General features: G+C 42.4%; 1 protein-coding gene across 3 annotated transcripts; it reads left to right on the top strand.

The window, feature by feature from the left end:
* On the top strand, nucleotides 1-22,122 carry KIF11 (kinesin family member 11). 3 transcript variants are annotated; one of them, XM_081863166.1, is made up of 22 exons: nucleotides 1-137; nucleotides 3,073-3,205; nucleotides 4,778-4,875; nucleotides 4,956-5,034; nucleotides 5,731-5,916; nucleotides 6,012-6,136; nucleotides 7,612-7,702; nucleotides 8,565-8,807; nucleotides 9,722-9,817; nucleotides 9,984-10,072; nucleotides 11,117-11,204; nucleotides 11,756-11,944; nucleotides 12,954-13,161; nucleotides 13,322-13,494; nucleotides 14,155-14,277; nucleotides 14,558-14,716; nucleotides 15,680-15,807; nucleotides 17,211-17,490; nucleotides 18,941-19,163; nucleotides 19,282-19,412; nucleotides 19,773-19,889; nucleotides 21,801-22,122. In XM_081863166.1, the coding sequence occupies exons 2-22, from the start codon at nucleotides 3,167-3,169 to the stop codon at nucleotides 21,924-21,926; spliced, it is 2,991 nt and encodes a 996-aa protein (XP_081719292.1). In that variant the 5' UTR covers nucleotides 1-137; nucleotides 3,073-3,166; the 3' UTR covers nucleotides 21,927-22,122. The 3 variants fall into 3 exon arrangements, with proteins under 3 accessions (XP_081719292.1, XP_081719291.1, XP_081719290.1); XM_081863165.1 differs by lacking the exon at nucleotides 1-137 and adding an exon at nucleotides 257-613 and having other exon boundaries at nucleotides 19,282-19,424; nucleotides 19,794-19,889; XM_081863164.1 differs by lacking the exon at nucleotides 1-137 and adding an exon at nucleotides 259-613.
* Nucleotides 22,123-23,977: the final 1,855 nt, after the last annotated feature.

Below are 23,977 nucleotides of genomic sequence, written 5' to 3'. Positions count from 1 at the left end.
TATCTGTATTACACTAATGAGGATTGCGTCAGAAGTAGCCCAGAAGTCCTTTCTACAAAACGGGAACGGACTGCTCTTACATTAGTGGTCTATGTTTCATTTTGATCCTTGCGTCGCCGGATCACGCAGTCAAAAACGTAAGTCCGCTTCCTGGGAGGAAATAATAAACGAAAGGGGGGCAAAAAAAGTCCCGTGTTGCCCTGCGCGCCTCCTCCCTTCGCGCTGATTGGCCGAGGCGCGAAGAAGCGACTCGTTCAAAGTAGGCGAGTGTGGAGGCGGAGGCGCTTTGGGCGCGCGTCCCGTTTCAGGCGGTTCTTCTTGACATTCGCCGGTCCGAAGCGCTTCTTTTTCCTCCGGGAGCCGGCGGCTCTTTTTCTCCTCTCCGTCTCTCGCGGGCGTTTCGGCCAGCCGGTGGAGCTCGCAAGTGCGGGGACCCCCCTCCCGCAGCCGTTAAAGACGAAACGGGACTCGAGCGGCCGCCTCCCTTCCCTTCCCTTCCTCCGCTCCGCCCGTGTCGGAGTCTTGCCTGCGGCGGCCTGAACATGAGTTCAGCGGGTGGTGGGGGCAAGAAGGACGAGAAGGGCAAAAACATCCAAGTGGTGGTCAGATGCAGGTGAGCGCGGGGGGCGGAGGGTCCTGCAAAATAAAAACGGAAATAAATATGGGGGATTTGCTGCGGAAGCCAAATTAGCTGCCCTTCTCGATCTTGTGCATGTAAGCCTCGCTAACTTCTCACTAGGCTTGATCCCCCCCCCCCCGCGATGGTGTTGTTGTGGATGCTTCGGGTACCGAAGAGATCCTTTTTCTAGGCGTTGTCGGCGATGGTGAAATTCAAAGAGGTTGGGTGCTAAAGGCTGCTGTCCTGGGCTTACTGGCTTGGCAGCGCAGTGGGACATCTGAATATGCATACAGGGTTCTGCTGTTTTCGAAGAAACCTCCCCCCCCCCGTGTCTTGTAGGTTTGGGCAGAAGGTTGGTGGTGGTCCTCGGGCTGGTAGCTGGTCATCTTTCCCGTGGTTGGTCCAGGTCCATCTCCTGTTGATTGCTGGCATTTTTGCGGAGAATGTTCAGCCTCGGTCTGATGCAGCAGTCGGCTTACTTACATATCTGTATATTCAGGATCAGTTATACTTTAGAAATTACTGGATACTTTGTGGGGAGAAAGCAAGATCCTTGATCTTGCAGACAGAACCTACACATTTACAGTTTTTATGCATTAAGTTGCGTTGGGATTTGTAGATCCTGTTTGTTTCTTCCTTGATGCATATTAATCATAATGTTGGAATAAGTCCCCAGCTCTTTTTGCTTTGTAAATTTAATATGTCACACCTAGGGATGGCTGATGTGTGGCCAACACATGCTCCTCCGGATGTTATTAGATTCCAGCTCCTATCAGACCCAGCTAGCATAGCAGCCAAGGGGTCTTCAGCCCCCCAATAAAATATTTGATAGGCCAGCCCCCCCCCCCGTCCCCCAAGACATTGCCATTCAAATGCTGTATGCACCGCGACATGTGATTGCTTATGCTGGGTGCAGCTTACCTGTTCCCTCCCCCAATATTTTATTAAAGTTGGCACCACTGCCAGCTAGCAGGGTCAGTGGACAAGAATAATGGGAGCTGAAATTAAACAGCCTGCTGTAGACAGAGGTGATGACTATCTTGCATTATCTGCTTAAAAAAGAAAAAAAAGCATTGTGCCTCTTTTGTTATGCCATCTTTTATTCCCTCTTTCCTCTTCCCAAGAGGTTTAAGTAGTGCATGTCAATAGAAAAGCTATCAGTTCATTAAGAACAAAGTGAAAGAGATGAGATGAGTCATTTTTTTCTAGCTTGGCATAGAAAATAAGATTCTTTTCTTAAGGTGGAGACAATCTTCAGCAATTCAGTTTCCACTATGATTGCTTGAGACAGTTTAGTTTCAAGTATAGTGTAAATATGCTTACCTATAACATTTAAATCAAATTGTATCCTTGATATTTTCTTAGTCATTTATTTCAGTCATAATACTTCTGTTGGGGGGCAGGATGAGATACTGATTCATCACCTAAATGCATAGCATACTTTTTAGTTATCCTCTCTAAATAACCCTAGCAAACATGCTGTATTGAATCTCAATGGATTTAGGGCATTGGAAAACTTTCCACAATTCCAGATTTTCCAAGAATCCCACATCACTGTAGGTGATTAAGTCCAACATTTTCCCATTTTTATTGTGTACAATTGACATTTCTTAAACTTGTCAAAGCTAGTTCAGCAAAACCAAATTTCAGCATAAAACCTGTATATATTGCATTCATAATTCAGTATTCAAAGTGTTAATGCTGAAGGCTGCTCCCTACTAGGCCCTTTCTATCTGTCCTAGGTGGAAAGGGCCCCAGCTCACCTTGCCCTATTTCAGGGACTCCTGGGAGACTGGAGGGTCACTGCCCTGTTGTAAATGCTGAAGAGCCCAGGCTCACTGGAACAAACTCTGGGGTTGGGGCAAATGTCAAAAATGCTTTCAAATGTTTTAAATAGTTTTTTAATTTATCTTGTTTAAAATTTTGGTTTTATGGTCTACTTTTTGCTCTGTTGGGGGTAGGATTAATGTTTTGCTGGGCCTGGGAATTAGTTTAATTTTTAGTATAACTGAATTGTTTTTTTGTTTTGTTTTTTAAATTAGTTTCTATTTTATATAGTTTGTATTCTGTTCTTAAGCGGGGAGGGTCAGGGTTACATAACACTGGTCCTGAAAGACCTACATTGGCTCCCAGTACATTTCTGAGCACAATTCAGAGTGTTGGTGCTGACCTTTAAAGCCCTAAACGGCCTCTGCCCAGTATACCAGAAGGATCATCTCCAACCCCATTCAGCCCGGATACTGAGGTCTGTCTCCAGAGGGCCTTCTCAGTAGTGGCACCCACCCTGTGGGATGCCCTCCCATCAGATATCGAGGAGATAAAGAACAACACAACTTTTAGAAGACATCTGAAAGTAGCATATCCACTGTTTACAATCTTGTCAGCCTTGTGTTTGCTTGGAGCTAGTCTAGTGCATATGCAATTTGAGATCAACTCTTTTACCATTTTTAAAGGCCCTTCAATGCAGCTGAGCGCAAATCTAACTCCTATTCTGTGGTGGAGTGTGAAAATGGAAGGAAAGAAATTTCAGTTCGCACTGGAGGGGTGATGGATAAAACAACAAAGAAAACGTACACATTTGATATGGTAAGTATCACTATTTGGTTGGCTTCCTAGCATGTCTTAGCTATCTTATCAGTTTTGAGAATTTGGGGCAGGAATCATAGCTCAGAACAGAGCATATTCTTGGTATGCAGAAGAGTCCAGGTTTGATCCCTGACATTGGGATAAGGTACAACTGGTTAGACAGTCCTTTGCCTTAAGAACCTAAGGATTCATTTCCAATCTGAATAGATACTAGACAAGATAATACTAGGACCAGATGGACATATCTGATTTGAACATAATGTAACAATTTGATTTAGTGTTGCCTACCTTGGCCCTTGTGTGTCTCCCATCTGTTCTACTCTACTAGTACGGCTGTGAAAAGGAGATCAGAAGCTTTTGTTCCATTTTTAAACTATGAAACTGAAGTTAGTCTTGATGGTGGTATAGGGAACCAACCCATAACCATAAACTTTATGGTTTGAAGTTGGCTACTTTCTCTAAACTATAGTTAAGACTCATGACTTATTTGGGTTCAGACATGATCATAAACCACACTTAGTGAAAAATGGAGGCAACAGTTTCAAGCACAGTTGCACCAGAGGAAGAAAATGTGAGAAGCATATGAGGCTGATGCTCATTCACAGAACACTGAGCCCTAAGTGAGCGTCACATCTGAATGAGCATACTTCTTGAGCTAGTATGCAGCACTTTCTATTGTGGAATAATATAAATTGAACTAGCTTTACAAATTATTTGCAAATACTATATGGATAGGAAGTGGTTTGTTTTTTTAAAAAGTCTTTTACGCTGGGAAGAATTAAGAGGTAGGTGGGAGTGGCAAGTCTCTTGTCATGTAACAGGTAACCAACCTGATCAGCCTTATTTAAGTTGCCTGTGGAACATGAAATGTCCATAGAAAATGGGTATTTATTTCAGATACATGGGGGAGAGGATGGCTTCCTAGCACAACCTTGTAAGCAAGCCCAAAAAGTGCTTAGCCTACCTGGACTGCAGGAAGAAGGATGACTCACTCTATCTCCCCTCTACCAGCATGCTTATTGAACAAAAGTATTTCCTCCCACTCCCTTCCCCCATGTCTACCATAGAAAGCAAGAGGAAAGATGAGTGATCTGTTCCCCCTTCACCATCTTGCTCACATGTCTGCATGGAATTACTGGTAGACAGTGCCTACAAATTAAAGGTTAAATACAGAATCTCAGCTTTATTAAGTTCCTTTTATTACTTTTCTTTCACATCTTTCCTTCAGGTAACTCAAGGTTGTGACTGGCCCAATGTCACCCAGTGGGTTTTATGGCTGAGGGGATTTTAATCCTGGTCTCCCAGGTGCTAGTTCAACATTAACTACTACACCACCACACTGACTGTGCTACACCACAAAAAATTCCCTTGACTGGAAAACAATGGGAACTCATACTACTCTCTCTGGGGGGAAGCAGGTGCAAATGGCATGAGATGACAGGCTGGGAGATGAGAATCTGTAGCTAAATCAGAATATAATTCTGACGCTGGTGAAATTATGTTGCAAGTTGGAGAGTTCCTGTTTCATAACTGAAAAACATGTAGCAATGATGCCTTGTATGAACTCTGCAGGTTTTTGGAGCTCAGGCTAAACAAATTGATGTGTACCGGAGTGTTGTGTGCCCGATTTTGAATGAAGTTCTTTTGGGTTACAACTGTACAGTGTTTGCGTGAGTATCATATTTATTTTTCTTCTAACTCCATCTATATCTATGTTCCTGAAGTTAACATTCCAAATTCCTTTGTACAGCTATGGTCAAACAGGAACAGGAAAGACCTTCACTATGGAAGGGGAGAGATCACCTAATGAAGAATACACATGGGAAGAGGTAAAATATGAGGAATGAACAAAACAGCAGAATCCTATGCATGTTTATTTGGAAGGAAGTCTTCCTGGAAAATACGCACATACCCCTGTCCGAGTGGTGCAAGATTCTAGGCATTTATGTTTTCTTTTGGAATGAGGCATGGTGGAGACTGGTGATATATGGTTTATTTACACATACAGGAACCTGAGGGGGTTCCTAGCATTACCACTCAAATAAAGTCTTGCTTCTCTCATAGCCACAGTTTTGGATTCTAACAAAAATCAAACATTGCTCTGACTCTCTTGCTTTAGGTCTAGGTCATATCACTGCAATTCACCTCTAAACTCAGGCCTTTTGTCTTTCTGATTAACCAGGGAAGGAGGCACACACATTTGCCCTCTGACACAGCCACTCCCATTGTTCCCTTAACAGCTCATACTTAGCAGGCCATTACCAGGCTGGCCGGGCTATTCCAGCAATTAAATTGTAATGGATCCGGGAATTGGATGTGGGGCTCAGGAATATAGCCTAACCACCTCAAACTCATAACATTATTTGCACTATCTCCAGCATACAACCATATATAATGGATTGTATTGGACACACTTGCATTTTAAAGGTGTATGCTCATGCTAGCATTCTTGTGTTAGATTCCTAAACTCCAAAAAGAAAGCCGGTTAATGTTAGTATGCTATGTTTCCTTACTTTTAATTATAGGATCCATTAGCTGGTATTATTCCCCGTACACTGCATCAAATATTTGAAAAGCTTGCTGAAAGTGGCACAGAATTTTCTGTGAAAGTATCTCTGTTGGAAATCTACAACGAGGAGCTCTTTGATCTATTGAATCCCTCTCCAGATGTTGGGGAAAAGCTGCAAATGTTTGATGACCCACGTAACAAGGTAAAAAAACAAAAAAACCAACAACCCTGGTTTGGCTTCTCCTGAAGGCTGTGGGATTTTAAATTACTTGCTAACCTAGCGTTTTGTTGTGACAGAGAGGTGTCATAATCAAGGGCTTGGAAGAGATAACGGTACATAACAAGGATGAAGTTTATCAGATTTTAGAAAGGGGAGCAGCAAAAAGAACCACTGCAGCTACTTTAATGAATCAGTATTCCAGGTAAGAAACATGTCTTTCTCTCTCCATGAGAAGCATCTTATTCGTTCGTGGTATTGGTAAAGAAAAGAAGAAAAACACCTAGCTAGCTCAGTTGGTTAGAGCATGGTTCTGATAATGCCAGGTTTGATCTTGTAATGGGACAGCTGCATATTCCTGCATTGCAGGACTAGGTGATCCTCAGCTCCCTTCCAACTCTACAATTCTATGATTCTAATATGTAAGAATAGTTCCCTGAGGCAAGCCCTCCCCCCCCCCCCGATGTTTTGGATTATGAGGTCTTTGTCTGCTGCAGGCTTCATTAGACTATAAGGTTTACCATAAGCACCCAGGGCAGGTTACAACAATATAACATACAATTGTTTATTTTATTCCTCCCCCCCCCCCGTAAGTTTATGTACTCCCTTGCCATCCAAGGAAAAGATATTTGATTTTGAATTCTGTGGAATGCAAATTATAACACAATAAAATTCCACATAAGAAATAAAAGAAGCAGTAAAAATACAGTTAAAAATCATAGGGCATTTAGCACAGTGCATTGCAGTTGCTACAGCAGGCAGAACAATCAAGTACTCCACTACCTAGTGTTACATCTGTCTTATTTGGTTGAGTTTTTGTAGAAAATATTATAAGAAGTTGCGTTATGTGGAATCAGACCACTGGTCCATCTAGCTCAGTGCAAGGAAGCAGTTCTGTGGGGTTTTTAGATAGGCTGTACCGAGGATTGAACCTGGGAGCGTTTGCATTAAGAATGTACTGTACTATTCAGCTTACAGTCCTTCATTTTCATGGCAGTTTGCTTGTCCTGTTTCTTTGTGTTTTCTCATAAGGAAGCATAAGAACGCTTTCTGAACTCTCTTTTTTGAAAATTGCATTTGAATGAGGCCACAACACAAGCTCATGTCACCCTCACAAATCCAGTGTGGATCAGTGGGAGTCAGCTACTAGCCACCCAGGTTTTGGCTAGTGGGGAAAGAAGGCTCAAGCTGCCTTTCGATGCAGTTTTTCCCATGACCCATAAGCCTTCTCCCTTTCCAGGTTCTATGCCCCCGGAAGGGTCCCATATAACAGTTTGAATCAGGCCTTGAACTTTCTGCCCACTTATATGGAAGAATGCATTGGAGGCAGGAAGCCAGCAGGTGGCGCCAGAGTCACCAAAGACAGAATACTTCCTGCATTCCTACTTGCAATAAGAAACAAAAGGCTTTATTAATGAAGCTTTGTGAAAGAGAAGGTGCTGTACTGTAGCTGGGAGATTTGCAGAGCTTGGAAAATGCAGTGGTAGAACAGTTCTGTCCTGCTGTTTGTGGCAGCACAAATTCTAAATTGAAGAAAATCTGTAAAATGAGCCAATTTAGCTTCTACTTTGAGTTGACTTGATGTAAGTGAATGCTGGGCCTGTGTGTGTGTGTGTGTGTGTGTGTGTGTTTTAAATGTCCACTGGAATATTTATCTGAAATGCTTCACTCCATTTGCAGTCGCTCCCATTCGGTGTTCTCTGTCACGCTACACATGAAAGAAACGACAACAGATGGTGAAGAGCTTGTTAAAATTGGGAAGCTAAACTTGGTAGGTGCCCATCCTTGGGATTAACCCAAGAATAGATTATATATAGGAGCAACAAAAAATGAGGGGTGGGGAAAGAGTGCTGCTTTGAAAACTGAAAACTCTTACTGAATGTTTTAACAAATTGATCTGCTTAAAATAAATGTCTTAAGAGACCATAGGTGCTAGGGCAATACACCAGACCTGCCCAAGGCCTGGATCCAGAGCCAAATGGAGCATATTAAGAGGGCCTCCGATACGTTGGGCACAAAAACCACTGGTGGCTGCGAGTTTGGTTGGATGGGCCCCGAATGATCTGTGGGTGTCAAGGAATGGGCAGGACATCAGGCAGAGAGGAGAGGCAAGCAAGGTGGAAAAACCATTGGGAAAGAGCCAAGACTTCTCTGGTCAGTGGCTGCATCTTCATGGGAGAAGGTAGACTGAATGCTGCCTGACACCCCTCAGGATCCATGCCACACAGCTGTTGAGCAGCAGCATCAGTCTTGTGGCATGTGGATGCCACACAGAATTGGATGGGCCAGCTAGTAAGCAGAAGGTGTTCTCTTGTGTGTTGCCATTGCATCCCCTGGCTCTAGTTTGAAACCTATTTTAAATTTGTGTTAAAATTGTGTCTTAAAACCATTAGTCCTGCCCCTGGAATTGTTTTGGGGGCAGATCCAGGGTGGGTGACCCCCAGGGCAACAGAAGGCAGATCAGGGATCTGCATACACTCCTAGCAGATAGGCATGTAGCACAGGAGAGTTTGGCTCATTGCAAAAAGTAGGTCACACTTTACCTACTTGTGTTGGCTTATTAGACAATTTGAAAGTAAGGTCTCACCTATGACTGTCACAGCTTATTAACCTAGCCATGGTATTGCTTCCAGGTTGATTTGGCAGGAAGTGAGAATATTGGTCGTTCTGGAGCAGTTGACAAAAGAGCTCGTGAAGCCGGAACTATCAACCAGTCCCTATTGACTCTGGGAAGAGTCATTACCGCACTTGTTGAAAGAACCCCTCACGTTCCATACAGAGAATCCAAGCTCACTAGAATCCTGCAGGACTCCCTTGGAGGGCGCACAAAAACTTCCATAATTGCTACCGTTTCTCCAGCATCGAGCAATCTGGAGGTAAGGTTCTTGCCTTCAAACTCTGTTAGTGGCTGAAAAGTACCTTGTTTCAAAGATAACTTGAGTGATTGGGTGGCCTTCCAATACTTCATCACTGGACTCCTAACCTATTCTAGGGAGACTCTGTGTATGCTGCAGGGTACGGGTTAGGGCATGCTAATCTAAGCCTTCCTACAACATTGTAAAACTGGCTCAGAACGTATAGATTGCTGTGGATGATAGGAGATAGGATGCTGGTAAAGCTACAGTATTTGGTTGATTAAGGAGCTACATTAACTTGAAAGTTCTCAATTAAGTAAGGTTCCATCTCTATTGAGCAGGAGGCTTTAAAAAATTAATACAAAAAACATTAACTATCACAGAATTGTATCACTATTAGAAAATGATGATAATGATTTCTACCACCTTCTCTCTGACACAAGCAGGAATGCCTCCTCCAGGAGGATTTCGAGAAAGTTAGCCTATTAAAGCAAAAACAACAGAGTCACATGGCACCATAAAGGCTAACAAATTTCATAATAAAATTTGTAATTTTTTTAATGGTGCCACAACTCTCCTTTTTCTTCGCAGTTGGTGGTTGCTGTGACATGTGTATCATCTGTATACCAATTTTCTTTAAAATGCATGTTATTTAGACATACACAAATGTGCAGATTTTGTCAACTTGAAAACTCAAATGATTAGTCAACCATGATTTAGTTTAAATGGAGTTACAGCCCTAGAGCCTGATGTAGGCAGGGCTGATTAAAGTTGGTAGGATGCACAGCAGATCAGAGTGAGAAGCCATTTCTATATACAGAAATTCAACTTTCCCCATTGGGATTGACTAGTGGAGATTGATTATATGTTTATAGGAAGACTCTTGCTGAAACAGAAAACACTTATCTGTCACTTTTATATCTTTTGTACAACAGGAAACTCTGAGTACTCTTGAATATGCCCACAGGGCTAAAAATATCATGAATAAGCCTGAAGTGAACCAGAAACTCACGAAACGGGCACTCATTAAGGTTCAGTATAATTTCATTATTTATAAGTTCTCTTCAGATCTTACCTACTGCATTGCAGGGCAGATCTAGTTCAATTAGTTGCAATGCGAGATCTGTTGAGATTGGGGTTTGCAAAGGCCAGTCAGCTTGGAGGATATGTAACAACACTGTACTGATGTTTCAACAGGAATATACAGAAGAGATTGAACGTTTGAAACGAGATCTTACTTCTGCACGAGAGAAAAACGGTGTCTACATTTCTGTGGAAAACTATGAGTGAGTACTTTGAAAACAGCAAAGCTTGGCCGCTGTGGGTCAGCATGGTATCTTCGTTTCTTCCTCTAATCATGAACTCAGGCGGTTAGTGATAATAGGATTGGTGCCAAAAGCCAAGAGGGAGGCTTCAACATGAGAGGATTTTATACTAATCCAATCTATTTTTTTAAAAAAATTAAGAGTACCCCCCCCCCAATAGCCCAGTGAGAACAGGCCATGCTCAGTAGCTAATGGATGGTTAGAAAAGAAGAAATAGGAACACGTGGGAAGGAATGAAATGGAATATTATTGAGGAGGGCACAGCTAACTAGAACCGTGAATAAGGAGCACTAAGGTGAATGTACACTGAGATGTTTTGTTTCGGGTCTTGCTTATATCCTCTAATAATGAACTCAGGTTATTGAGTGCCAAGAGGGTTGGAGCTGCAACAGTGCCATTGAGGCATCCGCACGCTCTGGTGAAACCCAAGGTATGCAGAAGAGTAAAACGCTTCTTTAAAAATTCCCCAAAATGACAGTAACACAATGATGACCAAACATGTTCCGTGGCCTTTGACAGCCACAGATTGCTGAGTGTCAGTTGGAAAGGGAAAGGTGGGGGGGGGGGAGAGTATGAATCGACCACTGTGAACCCCTTTGCACTTTGTACCATCTTGAAGGAGCGTGAAGGTGATACACTTACAACGTTTTGTTGCAGGTTCTGCTTGTCTAATATGCTGCCTAGGCAACATTCCTGTACATAATTATTTTGTTTTAAGTACTACACTCCTATCTATATATTAGGATGCCTAAAGTACAGTATAAGTTACAGGCCACTTGCACTTGTTTAATCTCAGAGACTTCATTGTAAATGAGCTGTTCCTATATCTTAAGAAATCTGTATCAATAATTAGTGATAGAAGAAATTTAAAATCATAATAGCGTTTAAACAGGGAATTTCCAGATATGTCTTTTTCCTTGCTCTTACAAATATTTAATTGTCTTGCGCAGGCAGAGTCAACTTGTTCAGTGTTCACCATACGTAATTTTTTTTTTTTAATTTTAGTGCTCTTAATGGGAAGTTGACAGTTCAAGAGGAACAAATTGCAGAATATATTGATAAAATTGGTGCAATGGAGGAAGAATTGAAAAGAGTAAGTTGGTAGACTGTTATTAGTCTACGTGGCTCCTTTTGGGAGGAGCAAGGAGGGGTAATATGTTTACATTCTGAAAAAGCTTTAGAATAGCTAGATGCAAATAAAGCATCTTCACATTGACATGTTCCCATCTAACCAACAGTGTTCAGCATGTCCAGGAATGAACAATGTTGGTAAGAAAAAGGAGACAATAATGTACTTTACTCACTTGATTCAATATATTTAAAGCATTGTCAACTTTTGTTCACGTGAAAGCTTTTCTGTGAGATGCAAATTAAATTTGTTGAAGCTAGTGTAACGAAGCAGTCTGACAATATCTCCATTCAGATGCAACAACAAACCATGGCTTGCTGTTCTGATAATCATTAGCAGCAAGCTTTTCCTTCCCTGTGTCCCTTCCTTCAGGTGGTCCCCCCCACCTGACAAAGTTCACCCGAGGGGGAGAGAAATAAAGAGTTGGGCCAAAGATGTTCCCCATCCCTGCTCTAACAGCTCATAGTATTTCTTTCAAGTGTTTTTTAACTGTTTTGGATTACTTTCAATTTCAGGTCACTGAGTTATTCACAGTTCATAAAAATGAAATGGAGAAGTGCAAGACAAACCTGCAGGTTAGGGAAAAAGAGCTGGAAGACACACAGAAGCACTTGGAAACAACCAAGGTTCTTCTTGAGGAAGAAGTGTATATAGCATCAGCTTTGGAGAACACAGAAGAAAAACTTCATGGCACTGCAATTAAGGTTAACAAAATTCACTCTCCCAGTTTCCTCCCCACTAGCACTTGAATGGGCAATACGCTTATAACGTCATGATTATAACTTACGCTGTCGGCGCTGCATAGGTTTTCAGGCTGCTTTCAAAATCTTGAAGTGCCTCCCAGACCATAAGAATGATCTGTTAATGATTTGGGATAAAAATGGAAGAGAATGGTCTACTTCTCTCATGAAGGGAATCCAGAGGGGCAGTGGCATGCACTGTTCATGTGTTCAGGCAGGGCTTGTAGAGCCTTTTAGCCGCTTAAGAGTTACCCTCTCGGCTTTGCCTTTTCCTCACTGAAGTAGCTTGAACCTTGGGCATAGAAACTAGTCATAGACATAGTGACTGAAGCTTCAACACCCCACCCCTTCCATCTCTTCTTTTATTTGGAAGGTATTTTTTGTTGGCTGCTGTTTATGCACCAAGTGTGTTTTAGCACCATGCCCTGCAGCAAAAGGCACAGGGTTGCCTTGGAATGAAGCTTTGAAGTTGCTAGGAAATAGTGTGTTCCCCAGCAGGCTATCTGAACTCAATAGCTCTTTTCAACTTTCACTTCTGGACCCCAGCAATTCCATGCAGTTTGGGCCACCTCTAGTTACAGCACTAGCTTTTTCATGTGTTGCATGTTGGCACTTGCTTAAAAATTGAGTGTTGGACTGCACTGCAGAGTCTGCCCCTGATACCCAAACACTAAACTGCTTAAACGTAGGGGTTTAATATGACTGAGAACACAATTGTGCGAGAGTCCTGACTGCATGGAAGCCATTTGTGAGCAACTGTCCATACACAGGTTTTCCTTTGGGTGCTCACACTAGATACTATTGTCTACAATATGGAATAATTGCTTGTTTGATTTGAAGGTGGCTTAACGTTTGCGACTGGACTTAACTGTCAGGGGTCCTTTACCTTTACCTTTTTAACATCACCTAATCTGTACTGATTTTGTAATCAGTGTGATGCGAACTGAAAACTGTCAAAACCTTTCTGCCTTAGCTGCTTAGTGCTGTTAAAGAAACAACCACAGATGTTTCGGGTCTGCATGCAAAATTGGATCGTAAAAAAGCAGTCGAACAGCATAATGAGGAAGTCCAAAAGACATTTGCAGAACACATGAATGCCTTCTTCTGCGATATGAAGAACTCCATCAATGAGAACTGTTGGAAACACCAACAAATGCTGGACTCTTACACTTCTTCGGTTGGTAAGTGCCTCAATTCATCTTTCTGTGCAGTAGTCATTCAGAAGACCTCCCTTCCCCTGAAACTGAATTTGGAGTCAGACTTGTTCCTGAAATCATGGGGAAGACTGTCCTGTTGAGAAGTGACTCACTTAAACTGTGGCGCCCATCTCTCTCTCGGTAGGTGATCTTCTGTCTGCCAATTCTTCAGCTTTTGGAGTTACTGCATCAGCTATAATTTCAGCGTTCGGCTCTCTGCAGGAGATGGTTTCCACTGAAGTTTCTCTAGCTTCTGAAAAGATACTGAATCAGGAGTCTCTGACATCTCAAAATAAAAATGATCTCCGGAAACTCTTAGTAAGTATAAGTGCCGTGGGCAGTAACACTTCTAAATAATTATTGAATTGTTTCTGTAAAATATCCTGATTGCCTGAAATGGACAGCTGTGTGGAAATGTAACTGATAATGGCTCTCTAAACCAGGGAAGGAGAAGCTCTGCAGTCAGCAAAAGAAATGATGTGTAGAAGCCACTTACTGGTGTTTTGAATGGTTCTTGTTCAGCCTCATTAACAGTCTCCCCAGCCATTCCCTGTTGCTGTAGGGAAGAAGCTTCTGAGTTACAACAGAAAACAAATAATATAGTCATCCAGCAGCTGATCTGCTGCAAATGACCTATCTACCTCATTGTGATAGGTGAGGTACTTGGTCATTGGGCATCTTGGGAGTTGCCTTAGCTCTCAAGCAAAGTCTTGCTCAGTCAGCTGCCACCCTTCTGTACGTCCTTGACCATTCTACCAGACTGTGGTATAGTTATAGTAGCCATTTTCTGGAGCCAGGTTACAGCTGCCCTCGCCTTAATTTTTGAGCCAACATGGCTTTTGAACAAGAAGCCATAGGTGGTTTTGAGCTGTAACATTTCCTTTTCCACTTTCCACAACAATCAGTTTTCTTACTGAACTCAAAATGATTTAAAGTAGAAGAACTGTCTTATACCCCACAATCTACTTTCGGTTCTAGGAAGAGCACACATCAGGATTGGACCAAGCCTTGAGGAGTCTGTCACCTGTGTTGAAATTTGTTCTGAATCTGAACTCTCAAGTTCATGATAATTTGCATAAATATTCATCCCTGGCTGAAAAGGTAATTTTTGAACAGCTTCTGCCATATCCTGAACTATTGTACTCAAGAGTGCGCGAAAGTTTCTTTGATATAAAATATATATAACAGCAACATCAATAATATTTTAAGAAAGTATCTAAGCAAGGTAGCGAAACGTCCCATGCTTTGGTGTTGTGAATTGATGGTGCATTGTGTGGATGTGTACAGAGATTGTGTGGCTGGAGTAATTTTTAAAAACCCTACTACAAGTCCTAACATTGGTGTATTTCTGAACCTTGATCTATCATTTTCTTGTTTATAGATGACAGGTTATAGAGAAGAAATGACTATATTCTTCCAAGACCATTCTCTTGCTTTGAGTAAACTACAGGAGGACATTTCCCAGAAGTTGGCTCAACTTCAACATGATTGTGAGAGCTTACAGGAAGAGGTGGTGTTGTCTAAGGTGGCCCTTAAAAAGGTATCTCTGCTTTTTGCGGCACAATAAGGAATAGGCCAAGTTAGTCTCTGCAGGTCCTCAATGGAATCAGACAGAGGCAGGCAGAACTGTGACCATGGTTGATAGGCAAACTGGACTGGTGAGGGTTGTTGGTTCTGGTGCCCTTCACCTTATGTTTCAAGTTGTACATTTGCCATCCTGTAGAGGTGGGGAAAGTCAAGTTGCAGCTCTCAACTTCAGGTTCCATTTAAATGCCGCAATATGCAGGAGAAGGGCATTTGGCCCTTTTTTGTGTTGAGCAATCCATACAAGCCACATCTTTTTGTATGGGAACTGGAAGTTTATCTGTTATTTCATAGGGTTCATTGAAGAAATAAACACTCATTTGTGCACCCTGAAGCTGGGGTGTGTGTGTTTCTGTGCACTTCACTTTCGTGTGCTGTGTTCGCTCGGCACCACTGCCCTGCCCCCCTCCCCCCAATTTGTAACAGGGTTAGTGTGTTGTGCAATATGGCCTAGCTGCTGCTGTGTCATGAATTCAACATGCTGCCATTGATACCTTCCTGCACAGCAGTGTGCAGTGAAACCATGTGAGAGCTAGCTGGCTGCACCCTATTTAGGTAGATGAAGGAGTTGAGTGTTGCGCTCCTGAATGTGCATCTGAGACATCTGAGACAATGAGGTGTTAGTGTGCATAAGAGCAAATAGTGCTGGAGAACATTGTAGTTAAATATAGGTTCCAGTATCTGTAGGAACAGATGTTATTTTTGAATATGCTTGTCGGCCTAATGTACAACTTGTGTGGTGCAGCAGGTAACTGTCCCCATTCCTAATTCACGAGCTCCTGTCGAGGGCCTGAAGTTCCATGCAGCAGAATATTTTAAATGTTTCCCCATGTTCATCAAAAAGTACACTGGCTTTCTTTTTATGCTGTGGCTCTAAAAAACAGTAGAATTGTGTTTTAATTCTCTGCATTTGTTCTAGGCCTCTTCCCAGCTTCTTACTTCTCTGGGCCTGCTAGAGCAAGAAACCCAGCAGAATCTAAGTGAAGTGCTGGAGAAAGGTGAAATGGTGAAGAAGAGTATTGGTGCTGCCCAAGAAAGCATAACCTTGTAAGGAAGCTCTTCAACTTGCTTATCGCTTAAATGTCTTTTAAAGGTTACGCACATGTTCCTTAGGCTTACCCTGCAATAATTTTGCAGGGAGGCTATGTAAGAGTTCAGATGTGTGAGCCTTCTAAATGTAGAAGTCTGATTATAAAAATCTCAAAATCTAAGCATGCTTGAATGCAGCACCTAGTAATAACTGACTGACTTATTGTACATTTTTTGGGACTTGCATTAATTAGTTGTGACTGCTATGAACTTAGTAATGAGTAATTGTGGGAGTTGAATGAATAAAACTTAAGTTTAGGACTGCTTCCAAACTATTATCAAATGGTCTAAATTAGTTTCTGAACAATGTGGGTTTCTGACCTATTTTTGTGGTTGTCCAAAGGTTATATATTTAATAAAACATAAAATCAGAGAGCTGTTGGTAGTTGTAAGCTGTGGTGTGCCTGCTGGATGAATGAAATAAAACTTCGTGTAACAGAGTTGCCGAAGGTTGTTTCTTTTGCTACATTCTTCAGCCTACCCTTAAGGATACTCATTGATGCTCTCACAATGAAACACTGTATTTATGATTAGGCTTTCTCCTACAGAGGTCCCCCAAAATTACTAGTTACTGTATCAAGAAAGGACTGCAGCTCAGTGCTTTTGAGCACGCATAAAGGTAAAGGTACCCTTGCCCGTACGGGCCAGTCGTGTTCGACTCTAGGGTTGTGCGCCTAGAGGCACTTAAGAGGCCGGGGGCCAGCGCTGTCCGGAGACACTTCCAAGTCACGTGGCCAGCGTGACAAAGCTGCTCTGGCGAGCCAGCACCAGCGCAGCACACGGAAACGCCGTTTACCTTCCCGCTATAAAGCGGTACCTATTTATCTACTTGTACTTAGGGGTGCTTTCGAACTGCTAGGTGGGCAGGAGCTGGGACCGAAAGACAGGAGCTCACCCCGCCGCGGGGATTCAAACCGCCGACCATGCGATCGGCAAGCCCTAGGAGCTGAGGTTTTACCCACAGCACCACCCGCGTTGAGCACGCATACACTATATAAATGCAGGAAAGTATCCACAGTAATAATGTGACCTGTTCAACACATAGGAAGTGATAGCCAACGCAATATGCCTGCTGTGTGCCATTAAAAGCAAGTACAGTCATACCTTAGAAGTCAAACCAAATCCGTTCCGGAAGTACGTTCAAAAATCGAAGCATGACTTCTGATTGGCTGCAGGAGGAGCTGCAGAAGCCCTGTTGGACGTTTGGCTTCCCAAAGAACGTTTGAAATCCAGAACATTCACTTAGGGGTGTGCGGTGTTTGGGAGCCAAAACGTTTGAGAACTAAGCTGTTTGAAAGCCAATGTACGACTGTACTTGGATCAAAAGTTTTAATAATCTATTACTAAATCTGTTAATACAGGCAGACTACTGGCCTTGTCAACTCTACAACTTCGCAGCACAGCAGATTAACGCTGCCTCTGAATGATTTTTCACAAGAGATCAGGCAATCCAACGAAGAAAATGTTCAGATATTGCTGGAATCAGCCAGCCACTGCAGGGACCTGGACAGGCTCCTGAAAGACATGTGCCTGGAAACAAATAAGTGGAGTGAAATTGCGGCTACAAAGATGGACTGCATTGTTGATCAACAGGCAGCCTTCCTCAGCACCAGAAAGGAACACCTACAAAGAATATACAAGGTTACTTAGCATCTTACAGCCTAATAACAGACTTCCTAAAAGTACTGTACCACTTTAGGCCATGGGTGGAGAATCTCTTGGGGGTAATGTGTTGGGTGGTCAGGGGCAGTGGTGCGCTGGGCCTCCTGTTTTTTCTTCTTGTTGTTGTTGTTTACCTTCCTGTTTCTCCACCCCTTGCCACCCACAAAATAGGCCAAATACTGTAGGTTGCCCACTCTTGCTTTAGATAGACAAGACCAGTCTGTGGCTAGCATATATAAAACATCTTGGATTGGATAAAATTTGGGTGTGAAAATTACTTGATTCTCAGTCGAGAACAGTTGGAAAGGCTGGACCTATTCAACATCCAGTATTTGGCCAAGGTTGGGGAGAGTTGCCCATCTTTACCTGGAAGAATTCAAACACATTTTGGCCCCCTCTGCACTATACATTTAAAGCAGCACCCTACCACTTTAAACAGCCATGCCTTCTCCCAATGAATCTGGGAAATGTTAGCTAGTTAAGGGTACTGGACCCTGTACTCCACTCACAGAGCTATAATTCTCAGAGTGGTTTAACAGTTAATCCCTCTTCTCTGGGAATTGTAGCTCTGTGGGAAAAATAGAGGTCTCCTAACAACTCTCAGCACCCTTAGCAAACTACAGTCTTTGGGGAAAACCATGGCTGTTAAAGTGGTATAATGCTGCTTTAACTGTATAGCGCAGATGAGGCCTTCTGAGAGTTTGATCACAAGTGGCAGCGCTATCAGATTTGGCCACCTGATATTGGTGAAGCTCCAGTTGTGCCAGGATGTACAATCATTTCTGTGTGCAGTGTGATGTGCTTTCAAGCGCAATATAGCGCTTTTAGAAAATGTTCGCCCTCTGGCCTGATTCTGGACCAACTTTTTCTAGTCAACCTTCCTGCCGAAGCAACAGGACCTGGTTCACATGATACATTAAAGCATAGTTAAAGCAAACTAGGTGGTTCAGGATGAGCATGCAGCATGCTGGGGCACATTGCTGAAATTGGAGTGCTTCATTCCTTCCCCACACCTGCTGCTGCTTATAATTTGACAAAGAAGTCAGGAGACGTCTGGGCAGTCCTACTAGTGGTTTTCCAGAGTTTTAGAAGCCTTTGTAGAGGAGAACTGGCAAAGAAGAAAGCTTAAATATTTTTGCTACCTGGAAGCTGACTTGGTTTTCTGAGAACATGGACCTTTGTATGTATAAAACCAAGCTTAAGCCCTTTTTGTCCAGCATTATATTTATTAATTCCACATTTTGTAAAGAAAGTTCCTAGTATTAAGCTCATCTAGGAGTTTTCGTGAATTAATTAGGGAAAAAATAGCTCTGTATGCGTGGTGTTTAGATTTCTTACAGTGGTTAGTAGGAACCATATGATAAAAAATGAAAATGTTTACCAGTTGCCACAACTCTGGAGTGTTTTAAGACTTGCATTTTGCTTTCAGGATTTAGATGAGAATTGCAGCTCATCAGTTGCTAAGGTCACAGACCATATTACAGGACAAAAAGATACTGAAGCAGAAGCCCTGAAGAGGCTCCTTGACAGGATGAGGAATGATAAGAATGTGCTCCTGAAGCAGAAAGAGATACTCCTTGAAGAAACCGAGGATGGGTCAACTCGCATTAATGGCTTCCTGAAGGAGGAACTTAAAGTGGATGTCCCGACAGGTATTTGGAGGGAAACGATGAGTCATGGAGAAATCCAAAAGTGTGTGGAATTTAGCAGCTTCTCTGTGCCAAAAGATGGCGGTTTTAGGTGTCACTTAAACTTACTTTTCTCCTGAAGGAGCCACCCCAAAAAGGAGAGGATACCAGTACCCAGTGACAGTTGTGAAAACAGAACCTCGCGATGTCCTGCTGGAAAGATTAAGGCAAAAGCAAACAGAAGTCACAGCTACGCCCAAAGCTCCTGAAAAGGTATTTGCGGAAGTTAGAAGGGGGGAGGAAAGATGCTTCTTCAAATGTGTAATTCTTAATGGCAGGGACACAGAAGTACATAAATAGAAGTGAGATATCTATCTCTCTATCTAATCTATCATACCGCCCTATACCTGCAGGTCTAGGGTTGGTAAGTAGCTGTAGAGCAAGGAGGCAAACCAGTGGTGGGCAGGGCTGGAGGCAAAAGTGCACACAGCAAGGAATGAAAGGTTTTCATTTGTCGTGTACTCATGAAACTAGCCTGTTACACAAGCACCTCCTGCCGGCTGTGCATTTAACTTTATGACGGGGCTTCTATCTGTATTCACTGATATAGCAGGCTTACTGTTGTGTTCCCAGGATGATTTGGAGGAGGAGGAGGAGGAGGATATAATAGAGACCAACGGGAGCCCGCTAAGTGAAAAATCCTTCTTGGAGACAAGTGTGTGTATCAGTGGAGGAGTTCCTTTCTTCCAGGTAACTGTTGTATTTTCTGTAGAACAAGAAAATTACAAGGTTGTAACAATCTACAAGACTGTCGGGACTAATCAGAGCTAGGAGATAGGCATAGTTCAGTATAACAGGCACACTGGAAATGTAGATTAGGGATGTAGTCCTTGAACTCACTGGAACTGACTTCTGAGTAGACAAGCCTAGGGCTGTGCTGCAGAAAGTCTGGCTTCTCACGAAGAGGTAAAGTGAACTGGAATGTGTACTTGCAGTTGTCCAAAACGAAAGTGGTGAAACCCTTGTACCTTTGAAGCATCACACTTTCAAACCAAAGCAAGAATCTCTGCAGAATTTCTAGCAAAAATCCTTAGGTGGCATAAGCTTGTAGAAGATTTTAGATAGAATTGAATGAAGTATGGAATTTGGTACTGGGAAGAGAGTTAATCTTGAAAAGTAGCTTTCATTTTTAAAAACAAGAATCTTACCCTTATTGGCTGCAAATAAAACTTGGATAGCTGCTAAAATCAGGCAGTGGGGCTTCAGTGCTGTGTATCTCCTTGTCCCGCCCCATGACTAGCAGATGGAGAATAAATACAGGTAATGTTGCAAAACTTACAGGTCTTGGATGAATTTGGAGCAGGTTACATCCAGCTGTATGTTAGGTGACCAACCCGATAAATACAGTTGTCTTGAAACAAAAAACCATTGGTGTGTCCTTGGCTACTAATTTAAAGCTTTTCTAATATCTATCTATTTGTTTTTGTAACTTCAAATGCAAACAGCTTTTAATCTACTGTCTGGTAAAGAATATAATTACGAGTTTATTTTTCTGGGTGTTGTTGGTGTGGTTCTCTCATAGATCACTGCTAAGACTTGATAATCCACCTTAAATGGCTATGCCACAGAACAGAACTTTTTTGCTGGTATTGCTGGCACCTACAGTTGTCTCAATGGGGCGCGGGTGGCGCTGTGGGTTAAACCACAGAGCTTAGGACTTGCCAATCAGAAGGTTGGCAGTTCGAATCCCCGCAACGGGGTGAGCTCCCGTTGCTCGGTCCCTGCTCCTGCCCACCTAGCAGTTCGAAACCACGTCAAAGTGCAAGTAGATAAATAGGTACCGCTCCAGCGGGAAAGTAAACAGCATTTCCGTGCACTGCTCTGGTTCGCCAGAAGCAGCTTAGTCATGCTGGCCACATGACCCGGAAGCTGTACGCCGGCTCCCTCGGCCAATAAAGCGAGATAAGCGCTGCAACCCCAGTCGGTCACAACTGGACCTAATGGTCAGGGGTCCCTTTACCCTTTACCTTTTACAGTTGTCTCAGAATGCAGATGACTCTCTGTAAGGATGAGAAACTAAATTCAGTATTCCACCTTGACTGCAGCTTATAGTAGAGGTATCTGGCTTTTCCAGTGTTCTCATACAGATGGAAAATTAAATTTTGCAGAACGCATTAGAAAAAAATGGTTAGTGGAACCCTGTTTTCCATATATTAAGGCATGGTTTGCCCAACAAGCCGAAAGAGATGGTAAGGTAGACTCCAGATGAGGAATGCTATTTTTAAAAAATGTTCCCCTATATTTCAAAGCTCCTTGCTGGTAAAAAATCAGCGTGACAGGCCCAGACCTGGACTTGAACATTTTTACATTGTGCTATTTTTTTGTCCACTGGAATTCCCCCCCCCCTTTAAGTGGTATTGTCCACCTGTAGGACAATCTCTTCTATCACTTCATTTTGCATTTGTTGACCCAGCTTTAAATCATCACTAAGTTGCTAGGCCAGTCTAAAATTATGATAAGTCTACCTTTCAAAAGAGCCAAATTTCCAGTGTCATCTTCTGTGTGGTTTTGCCAGTCAGTGAACTGTGTACCGTAGTGCGTACCGTAAATTTTAAAACATAAAGTGGAATAAATGATCAGCTGAGCTCTTTAACCCTACAGCATAAAAGGAGTATCAAAAAGGATAAAGAGAACAGATCTGCATTGATCCTGGAAAAGACCAGGGAGGAAGATAAAGGAGACCCAACTTTTTCAAAGTCAAGATATCCATTTAGAGTACAGAACTAAGGATGTACAGCATTTGTCTTTGTTTCTTCAATGTTTCACGGCTTATTAGTTTGAGTTCTGTATGTAGTACTATAATGTTGGTGTCCCAAATTAGCTGTGAAGAGAGTTTGAAAATACCAGTCTCTTAATAAATGCTTTAACTCACTATTTTTGAATTTTTTTAACACCTTATTTTCTAATAAATACATAAAATGTCCAGCATCGTTAAGCTTATTTTTCTGCAAGAGGAATCAACACACATTGCTGGGTGGGAAACAGGCCTTTTGAACATATCAAACATGTGTGCCTTATTTGTAAATTGAATTAACCTGGGTTTCTCTAACAAATGACCAAAAGCACTTTTAGTATCAAGCCTTCCTCCCCAGATTGGCCTCTGCTCTGATGGGCTTTCTCAGTCTCAGGGATACAATCCTCATACACATAACGCATTAACTCGTTAAGTGAAGATATATGGGGATGAACTCAACAGATCCTCCATCTCAGAAGAAAGCCCAAGAAGATGTTCGACTAGCCCTATTGTATCTTAAGGATCCTAGATTCCTTGGCAGCAGTGTATAGAGTCATCAAACCCTGGAGCTCTGTCTCCTGAGGCTTACTCTGCATAGCACAAGAAGGCAAGTCTTCTCCACAACTGAGACCTGAAGCTAAGCCAGGACATTTGCCTCCTACAGCAGAGCACGCGTGTGGATCTTACCGAGTTGTTCCTATGCTCCTGCTGTCAGGCAAACACTCTCCAATGGTATTAACCTATTTAGAACATTTAAGAACAATTAAAAAATCTAAAAGTATGTATGCTGCCTGTCTTTAGTATCAAGCTCCGATCACTTTTAAATTCACTCTCATCACCCATATTTAATCTTTTGGAATGTTCAGGGAGGCAGGAGAGGATATATTGTTTATTAATATTCCTCCTAACTTGCGCTAGCAAGTTCCTTTACTTAGCAGAGTTTCACATTCCACTTTTAAACGCACAGCGGATAACTGGTTGCAGGCTTCTGTAAGCCTCTAACTATTAGGTTCCTGGTAAGTTCCCTTATATCCCTCTTAAAAGAGTAAACACACCACAATATTGTGTAAAGTATATAAAAGTAGTTTACTTACATTCAGTTCACAGTTGGATCCCTGAAGGCAGACTTAGTTACAAAGTATATACAAGTGGAGCTATCCCATATGGGGAGAATTCCAGTGTCCTCTGTTGGCTGGAAGCCGACAGAGCATCTCTAGCTAAAAACTGCTCTAACAAGGGAGGAAGTCAAAAAGAGAGTGCTGCGTTCCTTGTCCTTTTGTTACCTGGACAGGTAAGGTCACACCCACCTCTAGTCACATGCAAAGGAAGTATGTCCCAGCCAGAAGGAAACAGGAAGTTTTTGACTGGCTGGACCAAACATTCCCCTGCATGTCCACTAGGAAAACAAGGAACGTTGTACTTGACTGCTACTTATGTATCACATCCCACACAATCAAATCTCATTGGTGTTTCAACCGATCTTTCTGCAACTATGCACTGACCGTGCGTTGGAGGGTGCTACATGTGCCCTTTCAGTTCATTATTTCTTTCTCGGGTCCAGGGTCACCAATAGTTTCCAAACGTAGCACTGATTCAGTAATCTGTAACAACAAATATTCAGCATTTGCTCAGATATTCGTTTATATTAGGTTCTATCTATAATGTAACTCAATCCAGCAAGGTAGCACCTGAATAGGTGGCCTGAAAGCAGGCAAGGAAATTTTATTACATCTGTTAACGCGGAAGCCAGTCTTGTTCATCCCAGGTTTACAGAAGATCATTTTATTAGCTGTTATCCATAGCTTATGTTGACAATTGATTTTCATTGTTGAACAGCGAAATTTATTATCTGCCATTTGATAAAGATAATTAAATTGGCTTTATATAGAGTTGCTATTGTAAATGTTATGCCTGCGAAATGCTCGTGTAAAACTGCTGTAAGAGTGGAAATGTGGAAAGTGAAAGCTGCTTTCATTACATTTAATGGCCTCTGAGCTTTTCTGCCCTGACTCTGATTTCACAGGTTATTACAGTGCCTATTAAA

This window comes from Podarcis erhardii (genome assembly GCF_964252035.2).
Source record: "Podarcis erhardii genome assembly, chromosome: 5".
Classification (NCBI taxonomy): Eukaryota; Metazoa; Chordata; class Lepidosauria; order Squamata; family Lacertidae; genus Podarcis; species Podarcis erhardii.
Note: the sequence above shows the minus strand (reverse complement) of the source record. Positions and strands in the feature narration are given on the sequence as shown.